General features: G+C 35.0%; 1 protein-coding gene across 4 annotated transcripts in view; it reads left to right on the top strand.

The window, feature by feature from the left end:
• Positions 1-27,942, top strand: part of Fhos (Formin homology 2 domain containing) — an 89,749-nt gene that overhangs the window by 14,368 nt on the left and 47,439 nt on the right. For 2 of the 4 annotated variants that reach the window (XM_021333972.3, XM_021333971.3), the window contains exons 2-4: positions 6,804-6,885; positions 8,216-11,556; positions 12,413-12,446. In XM_021333972.3, the coding sequence (XP_021189647.3) occupies positions 6,868-6,885; positions 8,216-11,556; positions 12,413-12,446 (3,393 nt within the window). In that variant the 5' untranslated portion in view covers positions 6,804-6,867. Of the gene's footprint in view, positions 1-2,247; positions 2,389-6,803; positions 6,886-8,215; positions 11,557-12,412; positions 12,447-15,261; positions 15,414-27,942 lie in introns of those variants that run through there. The other 2 variants (XM_064043545.1, XM_021333973.3) reach the window with 2 other exon arrangements.

The following is a 27,942-nucleotide window of genomic DNA, read 5'->3' as shown; positions in this document are numbered from 1 at the left end:
GTTTGGTTCGAGCTCCCGTTTGGTGTTCTGTAAACCGAATTCAAATAGAAGATACATACATACGTATAAATATATGTACGTAAATAGTGCGAGCCAACCTGTGGAACTAAGTTCAGGTGGAGTTGTGGCGTATCTAGTCTTATTTTCCATTGAAAATAACCTGTTCATTTTGTGCATAGTTACTCGGCTTATAACTCTATATAAATATCTTTTGTTGTGTAAATATTCCACTAGATATTAGAGCAACATGTTTTTTTCCTCGGATGACGTAAAGAATGTAAGCAATGCAAGAGTTCATTGATTTTGTTTTCACATTACTCGTATATTTACTCAACAGACGCTTTTATTTTTCAGGTTATAGAACAATAAACTCTACCAATTTTTTGGTCATTGATATTTTCTTTTATGAGGCTGAACAATATACAAAGGTCTTCGAAATTAAGTGCCAAAATGTTGTGAACACGAACTATGTATTAGGTATTTTTGTTATGAAGAAGAAGCATATTTCTCAAAAAAATACTCTTTGAAAAATGAGACGTTATTTGATACAATTATATGAGCGATATATTTTCCCATGATGTTTCTTTATTTCTCTTTTATAAGACAATATTTAAGTTAGTGGTTGTCCTACAGGCATGTTGGACAACTTGCCAACAAGTTTTTTGTATGCAATAATGTGACAGATGAAATTGGTTTCAACAGTGACCAAGTATTACAACTTTTTATGGTCGTGATGCGGTTCTGTAGTGGTTCCCAGAGCGAAATCTTACCGTGAGAGTCAATTAATAGAAAAACTATAAATTATATCGGTTTATGATTTTCTATTTTTAATTATTTTGTACTGGGTTTAAGTATTTGCTGCATTTGTGGGCTTTGAAATAGATTGTAAAACTTTTTGTGTTTCAACTTTTCCTGACACTTATTGTTATATCCGGGAGAATGTATCATCGTAGATTTATAACCAGTTTATTTTATAAACGACTAGCCGTTTTCCCGCGGTTTCACCCGCGTCCCGTGGGAACTACTGCCCGCACTGGGATAAAATATTATAGCATATGTTACTCGCAGATAATATAGCTTTCTAATGGTGAAAGAATATTTGAAATCGGTCCAGTAGTTTTTGAGTTTATCCATTACAACCAAACAAACAAACAAAGTTTTCCTCTTTTTAATATTAGTATACATAGTGATAAATAATAAAACAATGAGTAACTTCATAGCACTATTAAAGTTATATCAGATTATAACATCACTTACCTACATACTGATTCCTTTAGCAATTGAGATCTCACGGCGATAGATCAAGGCGACAACAGTTCACCATAAAGTTAAAGGGACACAAATAGCACAGCCCTCACATTGCAGTTAAAATATTACGTAATTACAGTCGCGGTTCGCTGGCCAGCATTTGTTCAAGATGTATGGCCATTGTCTAGGCTTAGGTCTTTATTACCAGCCAGACATATTCTGCGTTACTTAATCAGTACGCTCTCATTAGGAACTGGTGTGTGGCATGCGAATATCGTGCCTCGTATGAGCTTGTTTTTTTTTTATTTGAGAATGGGCAAAGCGTAATTAAGTGATTTCATTCTTAACAACCGGATTTAAGAAGCCAAGTCCTTCTATATGTTTAGCTATATTGGTCTTCATTTTTGCAACAGTCTGTATCGCGTTTCAGGTTGTTTGCATTTTGTTAACTCAACCTACACTATGTTTTAATGATCAGCACTAACCGTTATAAATCCCTGGTACTGATGTTACTCGCCTAATTATACCGACTATCCCCTGGTAACATAGATATATTTTATCCGGGTACGGGAACAAGTTCACGGGTGAAACCGCGGGAAAACAACGGGTATATGGTACGCGGGGTATATGGAAGCATCCATTTTCACCATAATATGTAAATAAACAGCCACGAATTTTCTTTTGTTTAATCATCATCATCATCATCATCATCATCATCATCCCAACTATGTTGGGGTCGGCTTCCAGTCTAACCGGATTCAGCTGAGTACCAGTGCTTTAAAAGAAGCGACTGCCTATCTGACCTCCTCAACCCAGTTACCCGGGCAACCCGATACCCCTTGGTTAGACTAGCGTCAGACTTACTGGCTTCTGACTACCCGTAATCCTTTGTTTAATCATTTTCATTCGTATTTAGTTATGGCTAGGTTCCTAAATTAACGTGAGTTTATAATCCGCAAACGATGTACTTCTCATAATATTAATATATTAACGTCTATCCGTCTTACCACAAAAACTTTTAAACGTCAGTTTATGCCTTGTCTAAAAAAATGTCAAATTATGACGTTGACATATGGTTCATTTTGCAGCCAAAATTTTATTAGACAAGTGTAAAACAGGGTTTAAAGTTTTTGTAGTAAGGCCATACATATCTATTAGTGCTTCGGTGGACAAGTTACGATATTGTTTACGGAATTAAAAGACATTAGTTAGTTTGTTGCTTGCGATTTTATCCGCGAATAGAATACTATTGTAGGACATTCAAAAATGGAAATATCTTTATACGTATTAGTGCCAGTATTTAAGTAATTGACAGGCTTTGAAGCTTTAGATAGAACCGTGATCTACATTTAAAGGAGACTGACGTGCCATAACATCATAATAACAAGCAACAAAAATAAAGAAGTTTTTCATGAATTCCAAAAAAAAAACTTTAGAAAAGCTCTGCTTTTTTATTCAAAAAGGTTTCCTGTTTTCATGTAGTTTACAGTTAAATAATTAGAGCTACAGTATTGTTTGGACTTTTGTAAAAATATCAACAACGTATTTTTGTAGGGTCGTTGAATTTCAAACAACAGAAATACTAGTCCAGTTTCATTTTTCATTGTAAGTACATAGTTTTTATTTACTTTTTCACAGTAAAACTTTAATACCTCTAGAAAAACGATGGTTTAATCGACTATTGGGAATATCGTTTCAGAACTGGTTGGCTTATCTATAAAAAAAATATATAAATTATTACTGATATGTGAGCTGGGCCTAAATTCACCGACAACATAGACGTTTGTTTTCTTGAAACAAAACCTCTTCTTACTCTTCTACTATGCATTTTCATGTTTTATTTTCAAGGTAATCAGCTGATTTAAAAAAATGTTGTTTATATTATCGGCGAACTTGGGTTCGGTGATCTTCAAAACCGAGCCTGTTCAAGTTAAGAACTACATCATCAGAAATTCCTTATTTACTTGTTGGATTTTTTCGTAGTTAACTCATGTATTAACATCTTTAGTATAAAACAGCCGGCTTTATACAAATAAACAAACAAAGTATCTACGCAGATTACAAGCCAATATTTTGATCTGCCTACACAATGTCTATATAGATGAGAAAAATAAACTGTTAGGTTACATTTCCACTCTTTTTAGCTCTTTTGCATTCATTTACGAACACAGCACGTCATAGACATTTCTCCTTATTAAGCTTTTTATTTAAAAAGCACAAATGGCTTATTTAGATATATCTTTTTATAAGAACTTTAAAAAACTATTGACTACTTGTCAAAGGTAATTTCCACCTACCACGGCAATTGATTTCTGATAATGTAGTGAACAATGGAACTCTTCAGTTACCTATTCCTATAAGACACACAGACATATAGACAGCTATAAAAACACACGGAAACAAGATTTTACGTATTTTGAGTCGACATGGCGATTGTCCAAGCTCTATTTTATATTATCTTCAATACATGTTAGAAGCCGTGTAATTTACTCTCGAGTACATAATATTTGAAACTCATTTACTTTATTGGATAGAGTTATGGCACCAAACATATTGAAAACAGCTGTTTTCTTGAAGGAGGAACCCGTCGTGAGAATCGGAAAATCTTTGGTCCGAACAAAGAATCGAGTACTAGAACTATTCCATTACATTACATACTTACAAGATATTATATCAAAGTAGCCTTGTTCCTGCTAAATCTTCAACTTATGCTACCTTCCGATAGGGCCATTAATACAATAAAATATGAATGTTATGATCACAATACCAAATTAATCATGAATTCTCTCGAACTATTTTGCACAACATTAAAGTATATTGTTGAAATAATAGATATTGAAAGGAAAGTAGGACCCGACCGTTTACATGCGAATTAAACATACATGAAAAACCACCGTATTAATTAAAAATTGCGTATAGAAACAACTCGAGTTTGTAAACTGTACCAAAATAGCTATTTACTTCAAGGCCTCGTCAATTGTTTTGTAGCTCTACTAATCTGTACTAGTATATCGTTCGAACCACTTAGGAGCCATTTACTCGTAAACTTTACTAAGGTACAAATCAATCAACCAGGACCAATAAACGAAGAAATCTTCTCGTCTATTTTACGAGTTTTCTCATCCCGGAACAGTTTACCACTTCAAAATTATTCAACACTAGCCGTTTTCCCGCGGTTACAACCGCGTCCCGTGGCAGCTACTGCCCGCACCGGGATAAAATATAGCCTATGTTACACGCAGATAATATAGCTTTCTAGTGCTGAAAGAATATTTAAAATCGGTCCAGTAGTTTTTATTTATTATAACCAAACAAACAAACAAAGTTTTTCTCTTTATAATATTAGTATAGATTTCTGAAACTTGGGCAAAATATCGTTGTGAGATCAACAATTACGTTAGTAGTACCTATAGAAAATATTTACGTAGGAAGTCCTTAGTCACGGCCTAATGTTTACAGTTTGTATGAACGAGCTAAGCGTACCGGGAATACAAAGAAAAATGTAAGAAAACGTTAAAAATTTTAAACTTTATTTTAGTTTTGTAAACTGAATGATATTCCTGTGGGTTTACTGGAAACGTTGATGCTTAACGTACCTTTAAGTACCTTTAAAGCCTTTCTCAATCTCTCGAAAACACGTAGGCCAGCAAATGTTATTTATGAAGAGATGGCCACTATCCGACCCATAAGGAGAATTTCAAAGACATTACGCACCATTCTTAATACATTTTCTTGGAAGGGCAGACAATTTCTCAGTAACAACTTTACAACACCTGTAAGATATCACACGAATCACTCCAACAACAAAAACAATCCTAGAAACCTCATTCAGTTTCACCAAAATAAAAAAAAACATCCAGAAAAAAGGTACAAATATTTTCCACTATCTGTAATTATCCACAGTTTTAAAGCAACACACGACAATTAGGAACGTAAATAAAAACAAGTCTAATCGTTGCGTCTGTCAGTTTGATCTATATCTCTGTAAACCAGAGGCGAAACATGGACCGGAATAATTAGGAAAAAACTACAAGCGAATTGAAGCTTTCATCCCTTAAAATAAAGGTGAAAGTCGTATCGTACAAAACGCTAGGAACTTGACCATCCATCTTTTGTTCATTGACTCAATCGATATAGGTCAGTCCGGAAACTAAAAACGTTTCTATTTTGAAACTAAAAAGAAACGGGTATTTCTTACGCAGACGTGTGTGTGTAGGATGAGTCTGTTGTTCTGTGCGTTTGCGCAAAGGATTTCAATGTACTCTTTGCTTTGACGTCTGTGCGTTGACACGTGGGCCGATCTAAGAGGTTTAATTCCATATCCAGAAAAGAGGCAGTTGGCTTGACTATTAATACGAATATGGGCTTAAAATAGTTTCCCATATACTTACTTAATAAGTCAGGTTTATTTTTTAAATTACTTATTTTCTCATTTATATACTCCGTAATTACAATCACAGTATGCGTCTTTAGAATATTAATTTTTATTAATAATAAAATAGTTATATTTTCCAATCCTTAATATGACCATGCTCATGTCACTGTAAATGATTATTTTACTAAGGAGGATCAATTAAAGATTGCCCTTAGTAGGAATTATTCAAAACTATTTTAGTGTTTACATAGAAATTCTTGGTTATCTTTCCCAGTTCGGTGGTAAAGCTTGCTCCAGTTGAAATATTCTGCACGTATAAACCAAGTTCCGTTTGCTACACGCTCAAACATGGTGGATACCCGACTTAACACTAATCGTAAAATTAAACTTACGGCCTTACTGTGAAATAGGGAATCGCCATCTATGTATATTCCATTTAGTAAAACCGTTACAACCCACTAAATTACTATACGTCTGTTAGTGAGTTAAAAGCTGCATTTCAGAGCCCGATGTCCGCATTCTCAAAAATAATAGTTTTATCCGTATATCAATTTATTACCTCGTAATTGAATTTTTGTTTTATTATTTTGAGATACCCCGTAATTTTCTATTCAATAGGAAAGTGTTTTCGAACGGTTGCAGTGATTAATATAGAGTTAAAATTATCGAAAAACATCCTATACAATGTCGCAATGGAAATAAAATTCATTTGTTCACGAAAACTGCAGCACATCGAATCATTCTACCTCAATCTGCTAAATTCTTTCTATAGATATTCAACCTTATGACAATAGGTGTAAGGTTAATGTTCGATTGGTAAAATTTTAAAGATTCGGTTAGATTGGCCTGCTAGCGTCTATACCAGCACCAGCCAAGCTCTCACTCATCGATATTTTATATCTCTATTAGCTACTATTTAAAATATAGCCTATGTTACTTTTAGATAATGTAGGTAGCTTTCCAATGCTGAAATCTTTTTTTTAAATCGGTCCAGTTGTTTTTCCGTGCAAACAAACAAACAAAAATACATTATTTCGCCTTTACAATATTAGTATAGATTATCATCGTCCACCCACACAAGGAAAAGTTACACTCTAATTTGAGCTGTAAATAACATAGTGTCATCAATTACCGTATTATGTTAATGTTATATTAAAATAATGATTAATTTTGTTTGCAGAATTCACTCGAGTTGGATCCACGTTACGTTTCGCCTAATGGAAGAGAGCTGATGTTTTGGCAACATGTCTTTTAGAAATTATGTAAGTACACCTTACGTATTGCAACTGGATATTTACTGCATTTGTGTTTATGTACATCATACTTTAAATCATCCTGACATGTTTGGGTATTTAATGGTATCTACTCGGTAAATTACACCTGCATGTTTAGGTACTTTCCTATTATGTATTTCTTCTTATTGTTAGGCCTGTTAACTGCAACGATAACCATACTATATCCAGCCGTATGCTTCCGCCCATTGATCAAATCAGCTGACAATGTTTTAGCTATCGTTAGAGTTAAAAAGTGCCACCACATATAACTATAATTAACGCCGTCAACTCTTTCAAAAAAAGCTACGGACGTCTACCACCAGACCAACGTGGTAAGCCTGTAATATGTAAACGCCATAAACAAACTGAAAACCTAATATACAACATACAACACACTTATTTATAACACAGCGATCTAGCTGTCTAGAAAACGTAGTGGAAAAAGCTACGCAGACACATCATAATAAGCTTACCGTAAGTCAATTAAAAGTATACCAGCAGTCTCCCACTAGAGAGGCCCAATAAAATGATACGCAACATATTAATCGTTTATTTGTACAACGGACGACATGCGCCGGAGCAAGTGAGTTGGCGTACTCGACGTTAACGATAATTGTAATGAAGGGCGCGAAAGGAGATGCTCAGTGCAACTCGTTTTATTGTTCCAAACCTGTCCTTTATACGTTCATATTAAAACTGTTTCAGAATTATGTCAATCTATTTAATGAATTTGTAGATGCGTGGATTTCGTTGCAACTTTGTCTCTGGTTGTACATTTTAAAATGTTTGGATCTTCATTATAAAATGTCGTTCACAAAAATCTGGGCACTCAAGTACTCTACTCTCAGTAGTCATTGTGATTAGCGTTTGCGGCTGACACAGTCCTCATAGTCTGAAGATATGTCTGTAAATGGTTTTAAATAAGTCGCGACCGCGCCAGACAGGTTAATATCTATTTTGGAAATTTTCCTGAAATGCTCACTAATAAAATGTCTGTAGAATCCACGCTTTAGCCCGTTATTAATCAGTTCCAAGCTCTTTATACTGAATAACGAAGGGCTCAATAAAATCCCTCCCCGTACATAATCTTCCCGCGTATACACATACACGCATTCCCTTCGCTATTTATAAAGCGGTGAAAGGAACGGCTTTATATGATAGTGTTGAACGAAGAATATGGATCTCACTCTATGTTAGAGCAATGTACCACACCACTTCAAGTGCGAATACAAAGTAGCACGATTGTTTTGATAACAATCGAAATCATCCCACACTACTTAAAATGAATGATAGTAAGATAAAATATTTTGAATTTCAGTATGATACGCCATCCTACGGCCGGAGTCGAGACACCGGAAGAACTTCGTCGAGTACCGCCGCGGATCGGCCGACTACAGTCACAGCGAAGTACCTCAACACAACACCGTCTTACAAGTCGTCAAGCATCCCAATACTATGCCCTGAACGCTCGGCAAAAGAAGATACCCCGATATCGACTATTGCTAATCGATACGCAAACTATGGTAAAACGGAAAAACCCACGACAAAATACGATGCCTACAATACAACCAAGGTGGAAAAATCTCCGAACAAATACGATTCGTACAGTAGTAGTAAATCAGACAAATCTGCAAACAAATATGATACCTACAATTCTAACAAAGCAGACAAACCTTCAAGTAAATATGATGCCTATAGTAGTAGCAAAACAGAAAAACCTGTTTCTAAATACGATGCATATAGTACAACTAAAACCGAGAAACCTATATCGAAATATGAAAAGAAAGACTATTCAAAACTTACCGTGCCATCTATTACGACGAATAAAAGTAGAGACGTAAGTCCCGTTTCGACATCGAAATACAGTCTGAGCCGACCTTCTCGGCATTTAAGTCCAGAGAGAAGAGCAACGAAAACGTTCAAAGATAAAAGCCGAGATCCTAGCCCAGGGGATCACGACAAAGACATTCCAAGCAAGACTGACAAGTCTACAGGCTATAATAGCCTGTCGAGTTACAAGTTATATCCTCGAACTTCAAATTACACGCGACCTGCATCTAGAGCAGAGACTAAACCAGAAATTACAGTAAACAGATACGCTATAGCAAATAGACTGTCCTCAAATTATCTAAGAAGTCCACCGACTGTTAAACGAACTTCTGTATCACCAGTCAATCACAATGAAACTGTTAAATGTGAGGTAGATAAATGTATATCACAGCCTGCTACCGTAGAAGAAATAAAACCACAAAACGAACCAGTTAGCTCAAATAATGAAGTTTTAAATACAAACGACAAACAAACTGAAGAAAATGAAAATGAGACTGAAACTGTTTCTATTGTAACACGACACACTTCTCCAACACCACCCGGTTCTTCTGCTTACGTTCGAAGTAGAAGGGCAGACATGGCCAAAACGATAGAAAAATCTATAACGAGACCGAAGAAGAGACCAGAAATGATTGACAAAGAAATCCAGTCTGATCGATTAGATGATCCAACGAGGTCAAGTAGATTCGGTAGTACAGCAAGAACAAGCGTTACAAATTGGTCTTACTACACACCAAACTCTAACAGCTACACGGGTTATGCCGGCAGATATTCAACTCAATATTCAAACATAAGAGATAGTTCAGGTAGTAATTCATATTCTCCCAGTGAAAGAACTGGGCGAAGTCAAAGTACTGAACCCGAAAGAAGAGATAATTCAAATTGCAATTCCTTATCAGAAAGTAACAATATAGATTGCAATGTATCAAATCATATAGGTGAAAATGATCAAGAAGTTGTTTCAGTGTATGCTTCTGAACAAAATAAAGGTGATGACACATCAGAAATAATAATTAATGTGAATTTAAAATTAAAAAGAGCTAAAAGTCCTGTAGCGTCTACTGAACTTGTTTCACCTGAAATCACAATAACAAACAGTCAGTTGCCACCACAAGCACCTAAACCCGACGGAGCGACAAAGACTAAAAAGATTAAAGTAAAAAAAACTAGCGCAGATTCATCATCAGATTCGAGTGGTAAGAAAAAGATAATAAAACGGAGAAGTAAATCAGTGAGCTCTACAGATTCAGATCAAGGAAGCGAAGTTAGCGACAAAGGATCTCCTCCAAAAAGTATGCAAAAGAACTCGTCAAGTAGTAACTTACAAAATGGACCTTCAAAATTGAAACATTCCAAATCACGGGAGAGTGCAAGTCCAGAATCAAGTATCACTTTATCAACGCAATCATCTATTAGTGAGGATGAAACGGTGTCTAAGTCTAAAACTAATGAGGTATCCAGAACTTCTGCTGACGAGTTATCTATTCCAACTGATAGATCAGGAAAGCAGCCATCGCCACTGCCTCCACAAAAGAATGAAACTGGTACAGAAGAAGCTAAGTCATTTTTAATAAGAGCATTGGCACCCGTTACGAATCTTTTTAAAATGAGACATCAGGAAAGCAGTGATAATAGTCGTTGGTTAGAAACTTCTACTTCAGAGTCAACAGGAAAAGACGTTTCAAATATAACCACAGAGAGTGAACGGTTAAGTAAAGGAAAGAATGATACAACGAACATCATAGCATCAAATGATGATAATCTAGTTAAACTCAAATCAATAAGACCCATAGAATCTGGAGAACGAGCATGGTGGCTAGATTCTGAATCAAAAAATAGCACACAAAACAACAGTGAACATACAAGGTCTCCATCAGAAAAGAACATTCCTAGAAAGATAAGACATGTTGAATCCGGAGAAAAAGCGTGGTGGCTAGAATCTAATAGTGAAAGTAAACAAGACAACCAAATGGTTCGTAATAACACAACAGAGAGCTCTGATTCAAACAGACTTCCAAAGAAATGTAAATTTGCTGATGATGAAAAGCCGTGGTGGTTAGATAGCTGTGCAAATATCCCTGAAGGGGTAGAACGGCTAAGTCCACCGAGAAAGTCTTCCAGTGACAGCGAGAAGAGTGAAAAGTTTAACTTTTTCAAAGTGCGTCATAATGAATCTGGAGACCAAAAAGACTGGTGGCTCACAAGCAATGAAAACTCAACCAATAGTAGTAAACCGGAACATAATCAAATGCTCAGCAAATCTGGTTCAGAAAGGAGCTTCCCCCTCAGACGGATACGACACATAGAATCTGGAGAAAGACCTTGGTGGTTGGCAAGTGACAAAAACATTCCCGAAGGTATAGAAAAGCTGCCAACGCCTCCACCACCACCAGAAGAAAGTGACTCATCTGATTCAGAAGTTCAAGCCTACGTTCCACCTGCACATATACCTCCGTTTCCTTTACATTTGCCTGATGATGAACCATTGGGAACTAGGAGGAGTCCAGAGGGCTTAGAGACACCAAGAGAGAATGAAGACTATAGAGGACGCACGTCACCTTACGAAAATAGCAATCATCAATTCCGTAGGCCTTCAACCAACTCCTACCAAAAAGGCGTAAATAAATACATTTCTCGTTATACTGACATAGATGATATTCTTGGTACATCTGGACAAATATATAGTCCATTTATGGACTCGATACTGGCAAGGAGGACCGGTCAGATGCCTTATGATGACAATGATACGTGTGAAGAAATAGATCCAACTCAAGTCAGAATCCACGATAGTACGGCGCAACGGCCAGTTATTAAGAAGATTCGTTCCAGGTAAGGCATTTTTAATACATACATTTAAATGATGCTATTTCTGTACTTGGCTGTTAAAAGAACTATGTTTACACTGCGGCCTTGATGAGTTAAGATGAAAAAGCTGTCTGTTATACACGTATTATGACGCATATTGATTTGCTTATTGAATTCACTTACTTGGATAGTAGTACATTTGAATGCAATTTTTACTTGTTAATAGAAAGCGAAGAAACCATGTTACCTAGTGTCAAACGAGTAAGATTTTTAGGCTTGGCTGTGAAAGTTTTACTGGGATATATTGACGGGAAATCTATGCATCAACATGTACTCTCCGATCATAAAGCGTTGGAAAATCAATGAATGCGTTGGTTGCATTTTTATAGTGGTACTTATTTCCCAGAGCCTTGCGCTGACAGTTTGCCTCTTAATATTTAATTGTGCTCAAAACTTGCATTTAACCATACTTGTTCATAGACAGAATATTATGTACAAGTGCTACGTGCGATAACGTTTCCATATTTTCCTAAAGTTACAGTACAAACGAATTCTTACGCAGACAAAGTGTTTTCCTGCTAAGGTACTGCACGAATGCAACGAGCTATAAAAACTTTCACATGTAGAGTTCACATAAAGTGAAATAGCAATGAATTACTGCGGATTTCAATAAGCGTAGATCGGTTAATGAAGTCCGTAGTTTTGCGATTAGAGCTTAAAATGTGACTTAAATGGAGCTTTGTCCAAATTGAATCTCTATCTATCGATCGATCAGCTGTAGGAATCCACCGTTAGTTGGCATTCTAGGGTTGTGTATATAAATGGATTATTCACCAACAATGAAAAACATATTATATATTTTTATTGCTTTGTTTTTCAGAAGCAGTATCGTCGACTACCGGGAGGAGGATCAAGTAAGTAGAACATTATATGTACTTATGCAGTTCAGGGAAAAACCTTTTACCAGATGCTTCTTTTGCGACATTGCTTTATTGACCAACCTTTGATACATGCACTCAAATGCTTGACATATTACATTGTAAATCCTTCCCGCAGGAAATTGATTAAAGAACCTCTTTAAAGTATGTCTTAATGGATACTTCGTAGTCTTAATATTAAAGGTCTAAATCTAGGTGCGATTCCAGGAATGTTACCAAGACTTCGATGACTCAGCTCAAATAGTTAGCCCACAAACTTCTTGTGCTATTGTTGTTACTTTAATAGCTGCCTTATTTAATTAATGGGTTTCTTAATGGATCTTGTCTCATACACCTACGTACTTTAGTTTCAATTAATCTTAAATATGCCGAAAGCCCTATTCAAGATTATTGTAATATTAATTGTATGTCCTGGTTTCTAACGAACGAGCGAATTTCAAGTGCGAGACTCATATGGAAGTCAGATTTGATTAGGTCAGATGGTATATCACAAAATATTTAAACAGACTCTAAAAACCCATTACCACCCACAACCCCTGAATTTCAAGAAGAGTGCGTAAGTATATTGAGAAATTACAAAAAATAAAATACTTTCCTAAGACTACGTCAAAAAACTGCGACATAAGAAATGCATAAAGCATGCAATGAAACCTGACCTAGGTTTATAACATGATCTAATGCGATAAAGCAAATTAAATCAGTGACTTCAAACGCGCAAGAATTACAAGAAAACACTTGCTTATGTAAAAATAATTGACGATCTTGAAGAAACAAGTGAATGGATTTTAAAAGCTTTTTTGTAGCACAGACGGTAGCAGATCTACCTATCCGAATGTGTTTCTGTCAAATGTTAACAGTCGTACAGTAACCTACCACTATTGTGATAAGGTTGAAAAATATTGAACTTTGACTGATTGGGTAGGTTGATGTGCTGTCGTATGTTCGTATCACAATCATGTCACCTGTTATCCTTCATTGCCTCAGAACTGCCCCAAGAACCTTTCTGAAGGGTTGCTAGGGAATTGAGTACTTCTGCCTAATTTTGTGGACGAATTGATCATTTATCGGTTAAGCTTTAATAACACCTTACCTTAAATACCTCTACAAGCTTCTTTAAAAGGCTTTTTTGTGTCTTTAGTTAAAGGACTGGACGATTATGCTCTCAACTGTATATTACCTACAGCCTAAAGTGACCAAGGTATAATTTACTTACTCATCTTTATTTTCCATATGTTTACAGTTTCAAAATATAACAGCTATAGGTTGACTCTCCCCATTGCGGATTGAATAATTACTCTAGGAATATTTCCTATCTATTGTGATTTCAATATCATAACATTGACCAATGATGGTAGCTGACAACCATTCATAAAGGGCTCTAATTTTTATAATACATGAATAGAAGCAAATATTTACACAGACCATTAAAATAAATTGCGGTCGCCGTTAATAACATCAGCTGGCCGTACAAAAACATGTCCAAGATAATAAAAAAAAAAGTGGGAGCCGAGCGAACTCGGTTACCGGTCTAATGGAGACGGACTTGGGTCTCGACCACGCGTTCTTACCGTAATTAATATTATTTACCTATCTATCCTAAATTCAATAACATATCACATTTTTTATAACGTCAAAAAGCTGAAGATTAGGCAAATATATTTTATTTTATGTATTTTTTGTGTGACTACTTAAACTTATATATTTATCAGAAAAAGTTTCAATCAACATAATATTTATGTTCTAAAGTCTACGTGAAAAAAAAAAATGCAAAGCGAAAATATTTCTACGAGTTCGGGAAGTCAAAAAAAACTGTCGGACACTCATGCGCAGAGCAAAGGCTTCGACGCAACAGCGGGAGCAGTGAACTGAGGAGTGCACTGTATCCTTGAGACGGTCCCGTATGGGCGCCCGGCGTTAGACAGAGACGGCACTATAGTACCCGATACTGACATTTTACAACGATGACGTCAATGTCATAGAGTTGAAAATTGTATAGATAGGTAGCGAATATGTAACTTAGTTAAAAAATTTGCTCTTAAATTTTTACACCAAATAAATCCAGATTTTTAGGCTTGTTTTGGGGGCTGTTTCTTGTAAATTTCAACTTCAAAAAGTGCTGATTATCAGCCTAATTTAAATAAATGACTTTTTATTTTTTATCTGTATATTTACTTACACGGGTATCCTTCGATAAACATAGTATTGTTGACAGAAGCGGGCATCGTAATCATGTATGTGACACATTTACATTACAAAACAGATAATGAGCTTACAACCGTAAATAGACTGAAGAAAGGCTGCAATTTCAATGTAATGGGTATGATTTGCATAATAAAACCTCTGTTCGATATCAAGATAATCAAAGAAAATTGTAATCGGTACTGAATTTCTTATACGCTAAACAGCACAGAACAAGGCTTTAAAATGCATTGTTTTTACTAAAAGTGAAACAAAAGATAAAATATTCCAACAGTGGATGCTTTAAATCAAATTATATTTATCACTTAAGTTTTTTGCAAATATATAGGTATAAGAAACTATTATTAACGCATAAAAAATAAAATAAATAAACAATTAAAATATTGTTTGACATATCTACGCATAAACATAATTACTCTATGGGAAGGTTCAGTCATTCACTTTTCATCTCTTTCTTCCACGCCGGACGATGTGATACAATGTTCTTTCGATACAACCTTGCCATATCTAGTAGGTAGGTACATCCGCACTACGCTACCACGATACCGACCTGTCCACAATTACCGGTTAATAAAGACGTGAAAATTGTACCTGAGGCGACTTGTCTCACAAGCTCTTCAGTAATACTTATGACTTCGTGTCGATACCTAGCCGGGTGTGCGCCGTGCCTTCGCACCCAAAAACTTGGAAACAAAACAATGCAGTGAATATTGTGATACAGATACCGTTTTCTGATCTCCGAAGGTAGTGTTGAACCCTTAAGTTTATTTACCGATAAATATTTCGCGCCACTTTTGAACTTGGAGCCGGTTTTTGAAACGTTTATTTTTTTTATTTTTCTGCATGAGCTTTCTTACTGTACATTGTGGTATAAATATTTATATTGAGCTATTGTTTATCTGTGTTATTTAACTTAAAAGCTGTCTTTATAAAGAGAGATATAGATTCCAGTGCCGAGTGACTTATGTTAATTTTTGAAAACACCTCTTGTGTTACCGATCTATTGATACAGTATTTAATACTACTAGTTTTGGTAATAAAGTCTGAGTTTATGTGTAGATAATAGCCCTAATCTATTAATTTAGTCGTTTGTGTGCGAAATCGATAATAACTAACACAAATCGGAATCGTAAAAGAATCAACTAAACGTGAAGTTTTTATGATCGAGCTTTTATAAAAGTTATTTGTATCGATTTTAAAGCGTGTCTCAAGTACGGAAAATACGATTGAAGGCTTTACAAGTAATATTTTTCAAACACAAAATGAGTTAGTCAAACTTGGCTTCAGAAACAGCACTTTTGAAAGATCAAATGTACAAAAGAGAGCCCGCAAAATAAACACCGTTCACCACTTCCTATGTGTTTTTTCCTGGGAGAAGAAGTAGCGTATCAAATTCCTAATTATCAAGTCAAAATAAATATTTGTGTAAATGATAGGTATTCATGATAATTAATTTTGACACAAAGTACACCGTTTAGGAAAACATAATATTAAATTAAAATGGTCCTTTCAAAACAAAAGCCCAAAATTATTAAGATATTGAAAACTGAATTAGTAAATCAAATACATTATGCCTTTGTCAACTAATTTTACATTTTGACGCGCAAGGATGAAGAGCCATTTTTTACGGAGTAAACAATTAATAATTTACTAACTGATCTTACCTTTTTGGAAAGCTGATCTCATTTTTAATTTATTTTAAGGAAAACCTCAAAGTTTCCACAAAGAATTGGTAGAATCTTGCGATTTTATGATCAAGAAGATGACGATATATTACTACTACCGATCATGCTAAGGTTTGACCATTTTTTGGTGCAGTCGGTACAAAAAATATTATATTCTCTTGAAAATTGACAGCTGCACAAAAGATTCTGTAACCCTTTACCACTTTTTTCAAGCTTCATTTCAAAAAGGATAGTTTACTTTTTAAATTTCGAAAGTAACTGGCCAGTTCTACTCATTGACTAGAAACTTTTTTCAACTTAAATCAGTACGGCCCCACCTGACCTATTCACATGCAATCGACACCCATAATACTATGGGTTATGGTTCAATACTATCAATCATAGAACAATCAATATCGAACGCTTTTACCGTGAAAACATAATTGCTGAAATTATCATGTAGGTACATGACTTACATTGTTACAAAAAGATAGATGCACCATTTTCCTATAACGATAACCAAACCATAACCAGCTGTTTGCTTGCCGCCCTTTGCTCAAAACGGCGATTCGAAAATGGTTTCGTTATCGAAGTTTCAAAATCTTTTTAAATGAATCTGAACTGAACCTCTTCAGTCATCCCTCGGCCGGGCAGACTTTGTTTTTAACCGTCTTCCAAAAATACTTCTCAATTCTGATGTTTTTAATACATTTTTTACACCACTATGTAGTACCTAATTATAATATTTCCAATACTTAATTTGACAGACTTACAATACTTCAATCGTTCTATGTTCGATATTTAAAACTAAAAACAAAAGAATTTCACACATTCCAAATTCGAAATACTGGCCTAATTACCTGACACCAAGGCAGACCAGGTAAACAGATATCCTTTATCTGTAGGAAGAACATTGTTCATTCATTCGTTTTTTAAAACGTCCGGTCAAGACCGAGCTCTACAGATAAGAAGTTTATTACTTTACACCTTTGAACAAAGGATGCCATATAACCGATATTTGGAATTGGAACTTAGGGGAATTGCACCTCTTTGTTTTAAGACAGGTGTTAGTTCCTAATAGTAAATAAATATCTATGGTCATAAATTCTAAGTATTTATTGCATGTGTGAAAACCAGAAATGTTAACTGATTCTGGAGATTATTATGGTCTTTCGACAAATTAATTGTTCCTATAATTCAGAAAATATAGTACAAGGGCACGTTGAACATTCCTATACTTTAAATAAAGCAAGATAGTCTTAAATAAACATAAGTACCTTAAGACTTGCGCAAGTTTTTTTTTTATTGTCATTGTAAAGCTGACATATTTATGTAGGAGGCTCAGTTCTTGTTTTTCATACGAACTGTTCTAAAGATCTAGTTTTTTTAGACCAGTTTCATTTTACAAGCCCAAAAATAGACAACGGCGGGTACATTCGACCCGCCTAAAGACCTTTAAACGTTTAAAACAGTTTTTACTGTTAATACCAGTTTGAAGTTCTTGGACTTATCCTTAAACTAGTGGAGTCCTAATCCTTTTCTGTCTATTGATGAGAACTGCATTATAATCCTTCCAGTGATTTTTGAGCTATACACAAACTGACAGACATACGCGGTGGATAACTTTGTTTTACAATATATAGTGGTTTTTCGGTTACATTTTTCATAAGCAATTAGAAAAACCAGAACATTTTTAACCCATTTAAAAAAAAAGGTTCCCAATTTGAGCTGTATGTACATATGTTTGTGCGGGATTATCTCACGTTTAGTTGAACTGATTTTGATGCAGATTTCAGCATAGTATTTTTCAGACTTAGGAGAACATTTTAGATAGGTATATATTGAAGTCGGTTTCTTGGTATCTCTTACTGACAATAACTAACTTACAATTTATTGCAAGAAAAATGTAGGTTTACTTTTTCGCTGTTATCGAAACGCTGCACCGGAACCGGGCCGGGCCCGAAACGGACAGGTTTCACAACCGGTTACTAGGAACTATATTCAGAGGAAGTTTTACCGACTGATGATGTTTTTAAATAAATATTATTGATTGGAATAGATTTAATAATGGAATGTTATTGATTTTGCGTCTGTTACGCAATTATATTATTAAATAAAAACTGTTTTTCCGCGTTCAACCGCGTCTCTTTAGAACCATTGTCCGTACCGGGATAAAATATAGCCTAAGTATGTTAGTCGGGAAAAGTGTAGCTTTCCGATAGTGAAATAATTATTCAATCGTCTCTGTAGTTTTGGAGCCTTTTGGGCACAAACAAACACAGTAAACCGATTATCATTAAACTGGCTACAAAATTCGCAATTTAAACTATAATCCTTTCAAACTATTTATTAATGCAAAGCATCAAAAGGTATCAAAAACCAATCCGATTACAAACTATCATTAGTAGATATTTTGTATAAAATAAAATACGACTATCATTTGCTGTGAAATATATGTAAATCATTTAAGCAAAATATTTATTTATCTACCCAAAAATTATGTAGCATTGAATTCACAGAAATTTTCCAAAAGTTAAAATTCTGTTAATGAAGAATAACACAGCATTTATTTGAGAAGAAATCTAGAACCACCTTTACCTAATAGATTGCAGGCGAAAAAAACTTAGCATTTCAAACATCGTTATCGTCGTGCCCTTATCCCGAAATCATTTAATGTATTTAATACTCAATTCTTTATTAGCAATCCAGTTACACAAGTGGTACATTTTACAGTCAGACAAAATATGGACCCCATAGAGCGTAGCTTAAAGAAGTTGAATAGTTCGTCAGTAGCTTATTACTAAATTATAATTATATTCTACATCATTTTCGTGTTCATTTGAGTGTCAGTGTGCGTGAGTGTGTGAGTTTGATAAGATTTATTAAATTTGTCAATAGAGCCACGACTTTCCTCTTCACAACACATTAGTATGACATCCACACAGAACATTACTTAGAGTACCAACAATCCATTGAAACAATCCGCTTAGCAATTAAAATATGACGCGAGCTTTCCTAATGAATTAACACAAGATTAGAAATCCTTCGCTAAGACGGTTTCACCGGTGGAAAGTACAAATACAAAGGATGAACGTGCGTTTTGAATTCTAGCTGCTGACTGCAATTTTATTGCCGACCGCAATAGCAGTGACTGCTTGAATTCTGACTGCAATGCTGGCTTCTTTTATGAATTTCATCTTAGACGCAATAGGAATCGCAATTTAACACGTCTACATTCTCACAAAACACCTGAATCCTTGAACTTATTTTTTCACGAAACGTTTTGAAAGATTGCTAGCGACTGCAAATGCTGGCCGCACTTGCAGCGACTACATGGAGTCGGTCGATATCTGAGGGTAACTGCAATACCTACTGATGGCACCCTCTGCCCGCTTTGCTGCTGCTTCAATCCAAAACGGTTTCATGTATTTAGAAACCAGTAGTGCAGCTGCTGATTTCATACAGTCGCTGCAAGTGCGGTCAACAGTTGCAGTTGGCATCTAGCATTCAAACCGCACCTTAAATTGATAAAAGCAACTGAATGTATTTCTTCTTGTATAAATAAATTTTAGTATTAGTGTAACTTAACCAATTAACTAGTGTCACAGAATTATAGCCGATATTTATAGTCTAGTAATTAGAAACTAAGTAGTTACTGGTTGAAAATCAGTTTTTTAGACACAAGGCCAAAACTTGTTTTGGGTATTAAATTAAATGCAGTAGTTGGTATTAAAATTGTATTGAGCTAAATAACTTCTAATGCCTGGTTATAGTAAGGAAAAGATTAACTATATTTAAAGTAAATATAACCAGAATTACTTGTTGTGCACAAAAAGCTTATAAACAAACTATTGGTACAACACTTGCCCGCGGTTTCACTCGCATTCTGTGGGAACTACTGCCCGTACCGGGATGAAATATAGCCTATGTTATTCAATACAGGTGTGGGCAAGAGGGGGGCTTTTCAACATTTTTTTTAATCAGTTCAGTGGTTTTGGAACCTTTGCGTACAAACAAACAAACAAAAAATCTTTACTATATATATTATGTATTCGTATAGATTACTACGATACCGACAAGCGAATTTCAATATAATGTCTCTATCAATATCAATCGTATAGTCTAAAAGAAAGTGAACTATTGTCAGATTTATGAGGCTAAAGGCTATGATACTATACCTGTATCTTATTTAACAACGACTTTTACCCACGACTTCAGCAGTAATGAATTTTGCTTTCGCAAATCATGACTTCAGCTTTGATTTATTACTTCATTTTTCTGTGACCTAGACTTTATTGTTTACTAGCCGTTTTCCCGCGGTTTCACCCGCGTCCCGTGGGAGCTACTGCCCGCACCGGGATAAAATATAGCCTATGTTACTCGCAGATAATATAGCTTTCTAATGGTGAAAGAATATTTAAAATAGGTCCAGTAGTTTTTGAGTTTATCTATTACAACCAAACAAACAAACAAATAAAGTTTTCCTCTTTATAATATAAGTATAGATTTAGAAGCTTAGTAACGTTCTTTCTGTTTGTAAATGGCATTTTTCAGTAGCAGCCAATCAATGGAATCCAGAACTCTTGTTCACGGCACGTTTTTTTTCTCATAATGCAATATACTAAATAGGAAGCTGGCTCCCAACAAAAGATTAATAGTACCACACAACCTGTATCCTCAATAGAAACATAAAACACGACCAGTAGCCCAGAGTATAATTCCTTTGTTTCGTGATCCAAAAAAGATATTTTTTTCTTACCAATACAACAATGTAGCACAGTATTGCTTAATGCCCAACCCGTCGCATCGACTATCGAACGAGCATCGCAATCATAATCGATTTTTAATACCGAGATCAGCATACTGATACATTCTAAGTTTTTCCTTCGCTTCGATTCCAAGCTCGTCTTTCATTTCGTATAATATAATAGAGTTTCCGATGTGAACGGACAAAGCCATTGACCTCAAGACTTTGCGACTAAAATTTTATAAGCATTGATTGCAGGCTTTGTCCCATTTTGTTGCTGGATTTCAAATCTTGACTTTACAGACTCACCGAGTGGATATATGAAGTGACTGCTTCAGATCACTTGCTATTTCATTATCATAGGAACGCTTACACTATTTTTTTTTTCAATGAAACATAGGTAGGTAAAAAACTAGGCATCATTTACACGTAAGAAAATAGAAACAATATAAATTCAGCATATTTTATAGAGTCAAAAGTTAGCTTACTAGGTACTGTAACGCGTAGCGCGCTAAGGACTCAATCTCGGGATATTTTATAAGTAATTAAAACATTTAATAACTTTAACTTTGGTTTATTTCGGATTGTAAGCGAAGTGACAATATCAATATCAAAACCTAATGCTATTCTTTTGACATACACACATTTAAATAGTTTTCCAGCCAGGCACCAAACAACGAAGAAAATCTACGGACTAAGAAGTTTCTAACTACTATACAGTATGTAGGTACATAGATATATCCTAGCTCAATACACCATCACAACCTAAGAGTATGTTCAACCTGTCCTATACAATTAATCAACTTAATGTACTCCACTATAATCCAGTTCGGTCTATCGAAAATTTGTTCTAGATTTTATGCAAATCAGAAAAGTAACTGTTGATCATAATAGCTGAACTGTGGTCTGACAATGTGATTTGTGTACTAACTATTTATCTTACTCGATAGCGGCACTTAAAACAGAGATTACGAATTATAAAATACATAATTTTGTTTAGTTAAAAGATATAAAAATCTTTTCCACTTAGTCGTATCGCAATGTAATACATTATGATCAGACAGTCATAGAAAACGACCGTTGGAGATAAAATTAAGATAGAATTGTGATCAACAGATCGGGTCTTCCGAGTTGACACACTAATTTGTAATACGAAATATCAAAGAAAAATATTTGGTTAAAGTTTTTGTTGCGTTTTGGCAAATGATGTCACTCTTATTTACTTAAATACTTATCTTTAGTGCCTCTTCGCTTCTTGGACATTCTAAAGTATCCTTAAAGCAATTTATTTTCCTTGTTCAGAAGATTATGGCAACATCTATTTTATGACTTCGTCACGTCACATCAGAATATTTTATTACTAATAACTACTTACATATTTATATCAATAACAAGAGAAGTTGCTGTAAACATTTATTAACTAATAACGATAGGGATATTTCTTTCGATTTTGCTATGACGACTACACTTAATTACGTTTAACAATGTCATTAATTTTGACTCCTTAGGTATTTGCCGTGGAAATCAATGGGTAGAAGACACTCGTTTACGAGCTAGTTTACTACCTGCATTGTGAATTTTCATTGAAGTTCCAAAAACTGTAAAATCGATTTAATTGGAGTAATTTACTAAAACTACACTTACATTAAATACGTAAATTAGTTATTACGGTGCAAGAAAGAACTTGTACGGCTCACCTTGAAGAAACTTGAAGATATAAATTATTAGATCAGTTCAATGTCAAGATATAACTTCTTGGCCATCGATCTATAGAACTAAAGTATCCCTAATACGGAAGCATGAAAGTTACATCGAATGTCAAAAATTCGAACGTTCAAACTAAAGAAAGGAGTTCGAATGACAAATTCGAATATTTGAATAAAGAAGACCGTATAACAACCGCTGTCTATCGATATTCAACCAAGTCTTGTCATACTTCATTTGTTTTTGTGAACGTCTCAAAGCTTTTTGCGCCAAAGAAGTCGCAAAAACGCACAGTAAGTACGTAGTGGGTTCAATCTAGCAGCTGTTGAATTTCACACGATCAGTGCTGCCAAGTAAGTAGGATGATAAGCAGTTGATATAAGCAATGGCCTGTTGCATTTCAATAGTTCCCGGTATCTGATGGTATTATTCATGAAAGCGAAGTGTGTCATATTCTTATTCATGTAGTCCCGTCGTGTTTTTGAGATATTGTAAGGAAATGTGATGTGGCCGTGTTATCGATATTGCAGTGGGAGTTAAAATCGATTTCTTGCGGTGAATAGTGCGGATCTGATTTGGTTTAATATATTTGCTCTACGTAGGTACTTTCGGGTTAAAAAGTACTGCCCTGTTTATTTTCTTGGTTTAAATACGAATTCCAAACAATCATGTTTTTATGACACACATTATCGAGTTTACTTAATTGACTGTCCAATTTTCTAAAAATATTATTCTTTAAAGAAGTCATATTTTTATTCATGAATGAACCTTCATATAAACACACATTGTAACAACCATTTATGAATGGAATCGTAATGTTTGACATAACCGGTATATTAAAATGTTGGCCACATTACACCGGTGTTGCCAGGTCATAAAATGCGCAGTGAGTCCTAGGGGAGTGACCACGCATATAAAAGCGGGCCACGTCCAAATATACATAGTTTTCTCTGTTCCACTCATGGCTCATACAAAAGAAAGACAAGAACGCATTCTTGGATTCCTATGCATAAATAGGCAACGTGGGAAACTAACACTCGAAGTTCTGTGGGCGTCGCGCTAACTATATTGGGACGAGAATTCACACATACGGACCAACTAGTTTTTGTAGCAAAAAGGATAAATACAACTTCGAAATGGAATAAGTAAACGAACCAAAACTCAAAAACGGGGTAGTAAATAGAACTCAAAAAGTGACTAGTTGAAAACCCCCGTCTTAATAAAAAATAATAAGACACGTAACCTATACTTTAAGGTTGAGTTGCACATTTAACTATGTACCTATTACGATAACCAAATTATGGTTATACTTTGGCTGGTTACTACGGCAAGGATGGTTAGCCGTGTGCTTTCCACCCAATCGACGATTTGACCACTAGAAATCGTTTGATTATCGTTATACATTGTTCAATGGTGCACCCACCGTTAGTTTTACAAAATCCAACATAAACCAAAGAACTCTATACTAGAAGGTTAAACACCCTACAATAAAAGCTAAACTATTGAATATAACAGTAGCCAACATACCGACATAATAGCTTATACATTATGTTATGTATACAATAGTATTATGTCACATACAATCTTCATACAATGCCAGAATGTAGGCCGTTGTCACAAAACACCGCCAGACACGTCTAGGTTAAATGTACCGAGACAAATAGACCTTATTTGTAATGACCTAGTGGTCAATCTTGCATAGCAAAATTTTAATACTGATTGAATTCTTGAAGCTTTGACATTTTTGTATTAAATGCGAATAGGAAAGAACCTACCTTTTAAGGACAAAAATATTGTTAGTACATCAAGTTACATTTGTTTTATAAGGTTTCTACCGTGACTGCGTTCACGTTTCAAGGGAACTCGTCCCTTGCCTGGATAAAAAGTTGTCCATCTCCGACTCAATGGTTCTCGGCTCAACCTCCGCTAGCATTTCGAACTTTATTTCATAGACTGTAAACATAACAAAAAAAAATTGAAAGAATGTCTGTAGAGTTTCATGGCGGTTCACCTTTTGGCACCTTCGATATCTTTGGAACCGTGCAACTAGCTTAACGTTTGAAAAGATAAGAAACCCAATTTAACATGTCTACATTTTCACAAAACACCTGAATCCTCAAACTTATTTTATCACTAATAACTCGTAAGTACTCGTAACACCGTAACACCCAAAAGTCCCACAGTAATATTTAAACAAATGACGTAAACCCAAAAACTATGCAACCTATTGAAAAATATTTCAGTTTTTATACTAAAGCTTGTAGCATCTAAAAAGCAAGGACTTCCGTGCACAGCTTAATTTTTTAAGTCAAGACACAAATTCGTTTCGTCCGAAATCAAGTGTGAAATATGACGACTCGTTTTGGTCACGATTTACATGAAAAACTTTTATAAAACAACTCAGGATACGGATTAACACCTGAGGCTCAGATCAACAAAATATACTTCTATTTTATTATAGCAAATATTTTATTTGTTGATTTTAATGCTTAATGCGCCGATTCCAAGTAACATTGCGATAAAGACAAGATGATGGATAGATGAACTGTAAAAATTGCTGAAGCAGCTGATTTCGCTAAAACCTATTCTAGTCAAAATATGTATTTACATAGTTAGATACTTTTCACCTGTGCTTTGTTCATTGTATTACCCAAAATGCAGGTGAAATCGGGAGTACCTACTTTTACATAAGTAATCAACAGTCCCTGTATTCGTGACCCATACCATACGACCATATTTTGGTTCCCAGTCTGTTTATACTCGCATATACTCGTGCTTTGTGCGTGTCATTAGCTTTTATAATGTAACTCACGACAGAAGGATTGGTGCGTGCACAGCATAGTTCATTTACCTACCAATCCGATTTCATAACAAGTTGCCTACAAAAAGAAATTCAACAAAATAAAAGCTTCTTCAGAGAGTCCGGTTGAAATTGACAAGTTTTTATACAATTTAGAAGCACGTTCCAAACTAGTTTTAAGTTGTTATTTATGATCTAGACTAGATAGATTTAAACGGCTGAGAATATTTCTCGTTTTGATATTGACAACGGTAGACAGAAAATGGATTTGACTTAGCATTATTTTCTGTACTATTAAACGGTCAAAAACCATGATATTAGTTGTTATAGCGGCAACAATTGTCCAACTATCGCTCTTTGAGATACAGTCTGGTCACAGAGTCCTTCTGTCAGACACAGAAGACTTAGAAAGAAGGCCTCATTTTTTCTCTGGGTGCGCAAAAAAACAAAAAGGTGCAATTATATTATGCCTATATACATGGTCATTCTATCATTCATCTCCTCCACACGCTAGCAAAACATGTCAAGCCCTTCAACGTAGTAATCATAGCAATAAAACATACTGTAAAGTCATTGTAACTGATTTTTTGCGGCTGCTATATCAATTAAAACTCTGTAACATGTCATTCTTCATTATAAGTTCGTCCTCGTGCTAATTACCAGTTTTTTGTTCCTACACGACATGTTTACCAATGACTGGCAAGTTATTTTTGAGCAATAATAGAAGGATTTTATTAATTTTAATTTAATTTTTTTGACCTGCTTGGTGTCAGATTAATTCTTGGCGACTTATTTTGTTTAAATTGTTTGTGACTTTGTTTTTCTCCTAAATACCTAAGCCTAAAATCATCTTGATATTATTAAACCAATTGCCAAAAGTGGCGTTCTAATTTTAAAGGCTACTATAATTATCTAGCTAGATAATGGCATAGAACACTAGCTGGATCACTCGACCAGAAAAGGTTCTTTCCATTACAACTAGCACTTTTCAAAATAAGGACGGTCAGATTAAATTATTACCTTAGCCAAATAAATATACACTCTCTGCATTAAGTGCAAGGTTTAAATTGCATAATCAATCACAAACAGTAGCGTTACGCTGTCCCCTGATTACAACCTGTCAATGGGTCCCTGAACGGAACATTTTTCCTGATCATTTCTTCAAACAAACTTGCCAGGGGAATTTGGACTTTATTCTGTTGCAGTTAAGGTAGAAGGAGTTGCGTATTGTGATGCGTAATAATCGGTTTACTGACGAGACCCTGTCCCAACATTCTAAAGGTTTTTTTTAAAGACGGAATGGTCACGGGAAATGCCCACAGTAACGAGCGGTAAGAGGCGATGCGACAAGGAACGCATGCGTTGTAAAAAAACGTTAAAATTGAACGACAAAACGCATTCTTCTTATTACTATTATTTACTATCGGCTTTACCCGGTACAATTACACGGAATAACGTATTAAAAATATACCCACAGTGCAATTACGTAACACTAGTTGTTCCCCGGGCGGGACGGAACTTCTTTTCAAGCCCTGACAAAAAGTAGCCACGAGAATATTACTGAGTACCTTACTTAGTGAGACAGTTCTCCGAGGCCCTATTTAAGAAGTAATTAATAAAATACAATGTAATATTGCAACATTTCGGTAAACTATACCGACATATTTACGCTCTACGTACTTAATTCTGCAATTGAGTTTAGCAATAACAAAAACGGTATCTTCATTTGCATCACATAATGTTTATTCTAATTAATACACACACATATGCAACTTCGTAGCGTTAAAGAATTTATGTTGCCTTCAGATGACTATCTTTTTAGTTCAGTAAGTCTTACAAAAATATTATAATTGCAATAAATTGTTTTAAAAAGGTAAGAACAATGAGGTAAGTTTAGCAATGAATTCAATTCGATACATAATTATATTTTTCAAATCGATTTTTGACATCCGATTTTCGAACGATCTACCTATCTCTACACCACAATCATAGACTAGTTAATTCTAAAAACCTACAAAAAATTGCTTCTAAATCTTATCTCAAATATTTTAATCAAACACGCGGAAGACTACTCTAATTCAAGGACAATTCAATTTAACGAAATGGGTTCAGCAATTTTCGTGACGGCAATTTACAAAATAAGCTTACCTACATCTAAACAACTTTAATGTGGATTCTATTTGCTAGTTACTGTTTCATGGTTAAGACTACTAAAACATTAAAGAAGGTTACAAATTCTTATCCTGGATGCCTACAACCCTGATTGGTAGGAAGACTCAAAAGGTCGAGAGGTGTGGAGGCAAAATGGGGAGGCCTCTGTACACAGGTTGAATTCTAATAGATCTATTAACACTTCTG

Source organism: Helicoverpa armigera, chromosome 1 (genome assembly GCF_030705265.1).
Source record: "Helicoverpa armigera isolate CAAS_96S chromosome 1, ASM3070526v1, whole genome shotgun sequence".
Lineage (NCBI taxonomy): Eukaryota > Metazoa > Arthropoda > Insecta > Lepidoptera > Noctuidae > Helicoverpa > Helicoverpa armigera.
This window is presented reverse-complemented; position numbering and strand designations above follow the sequence as displayed.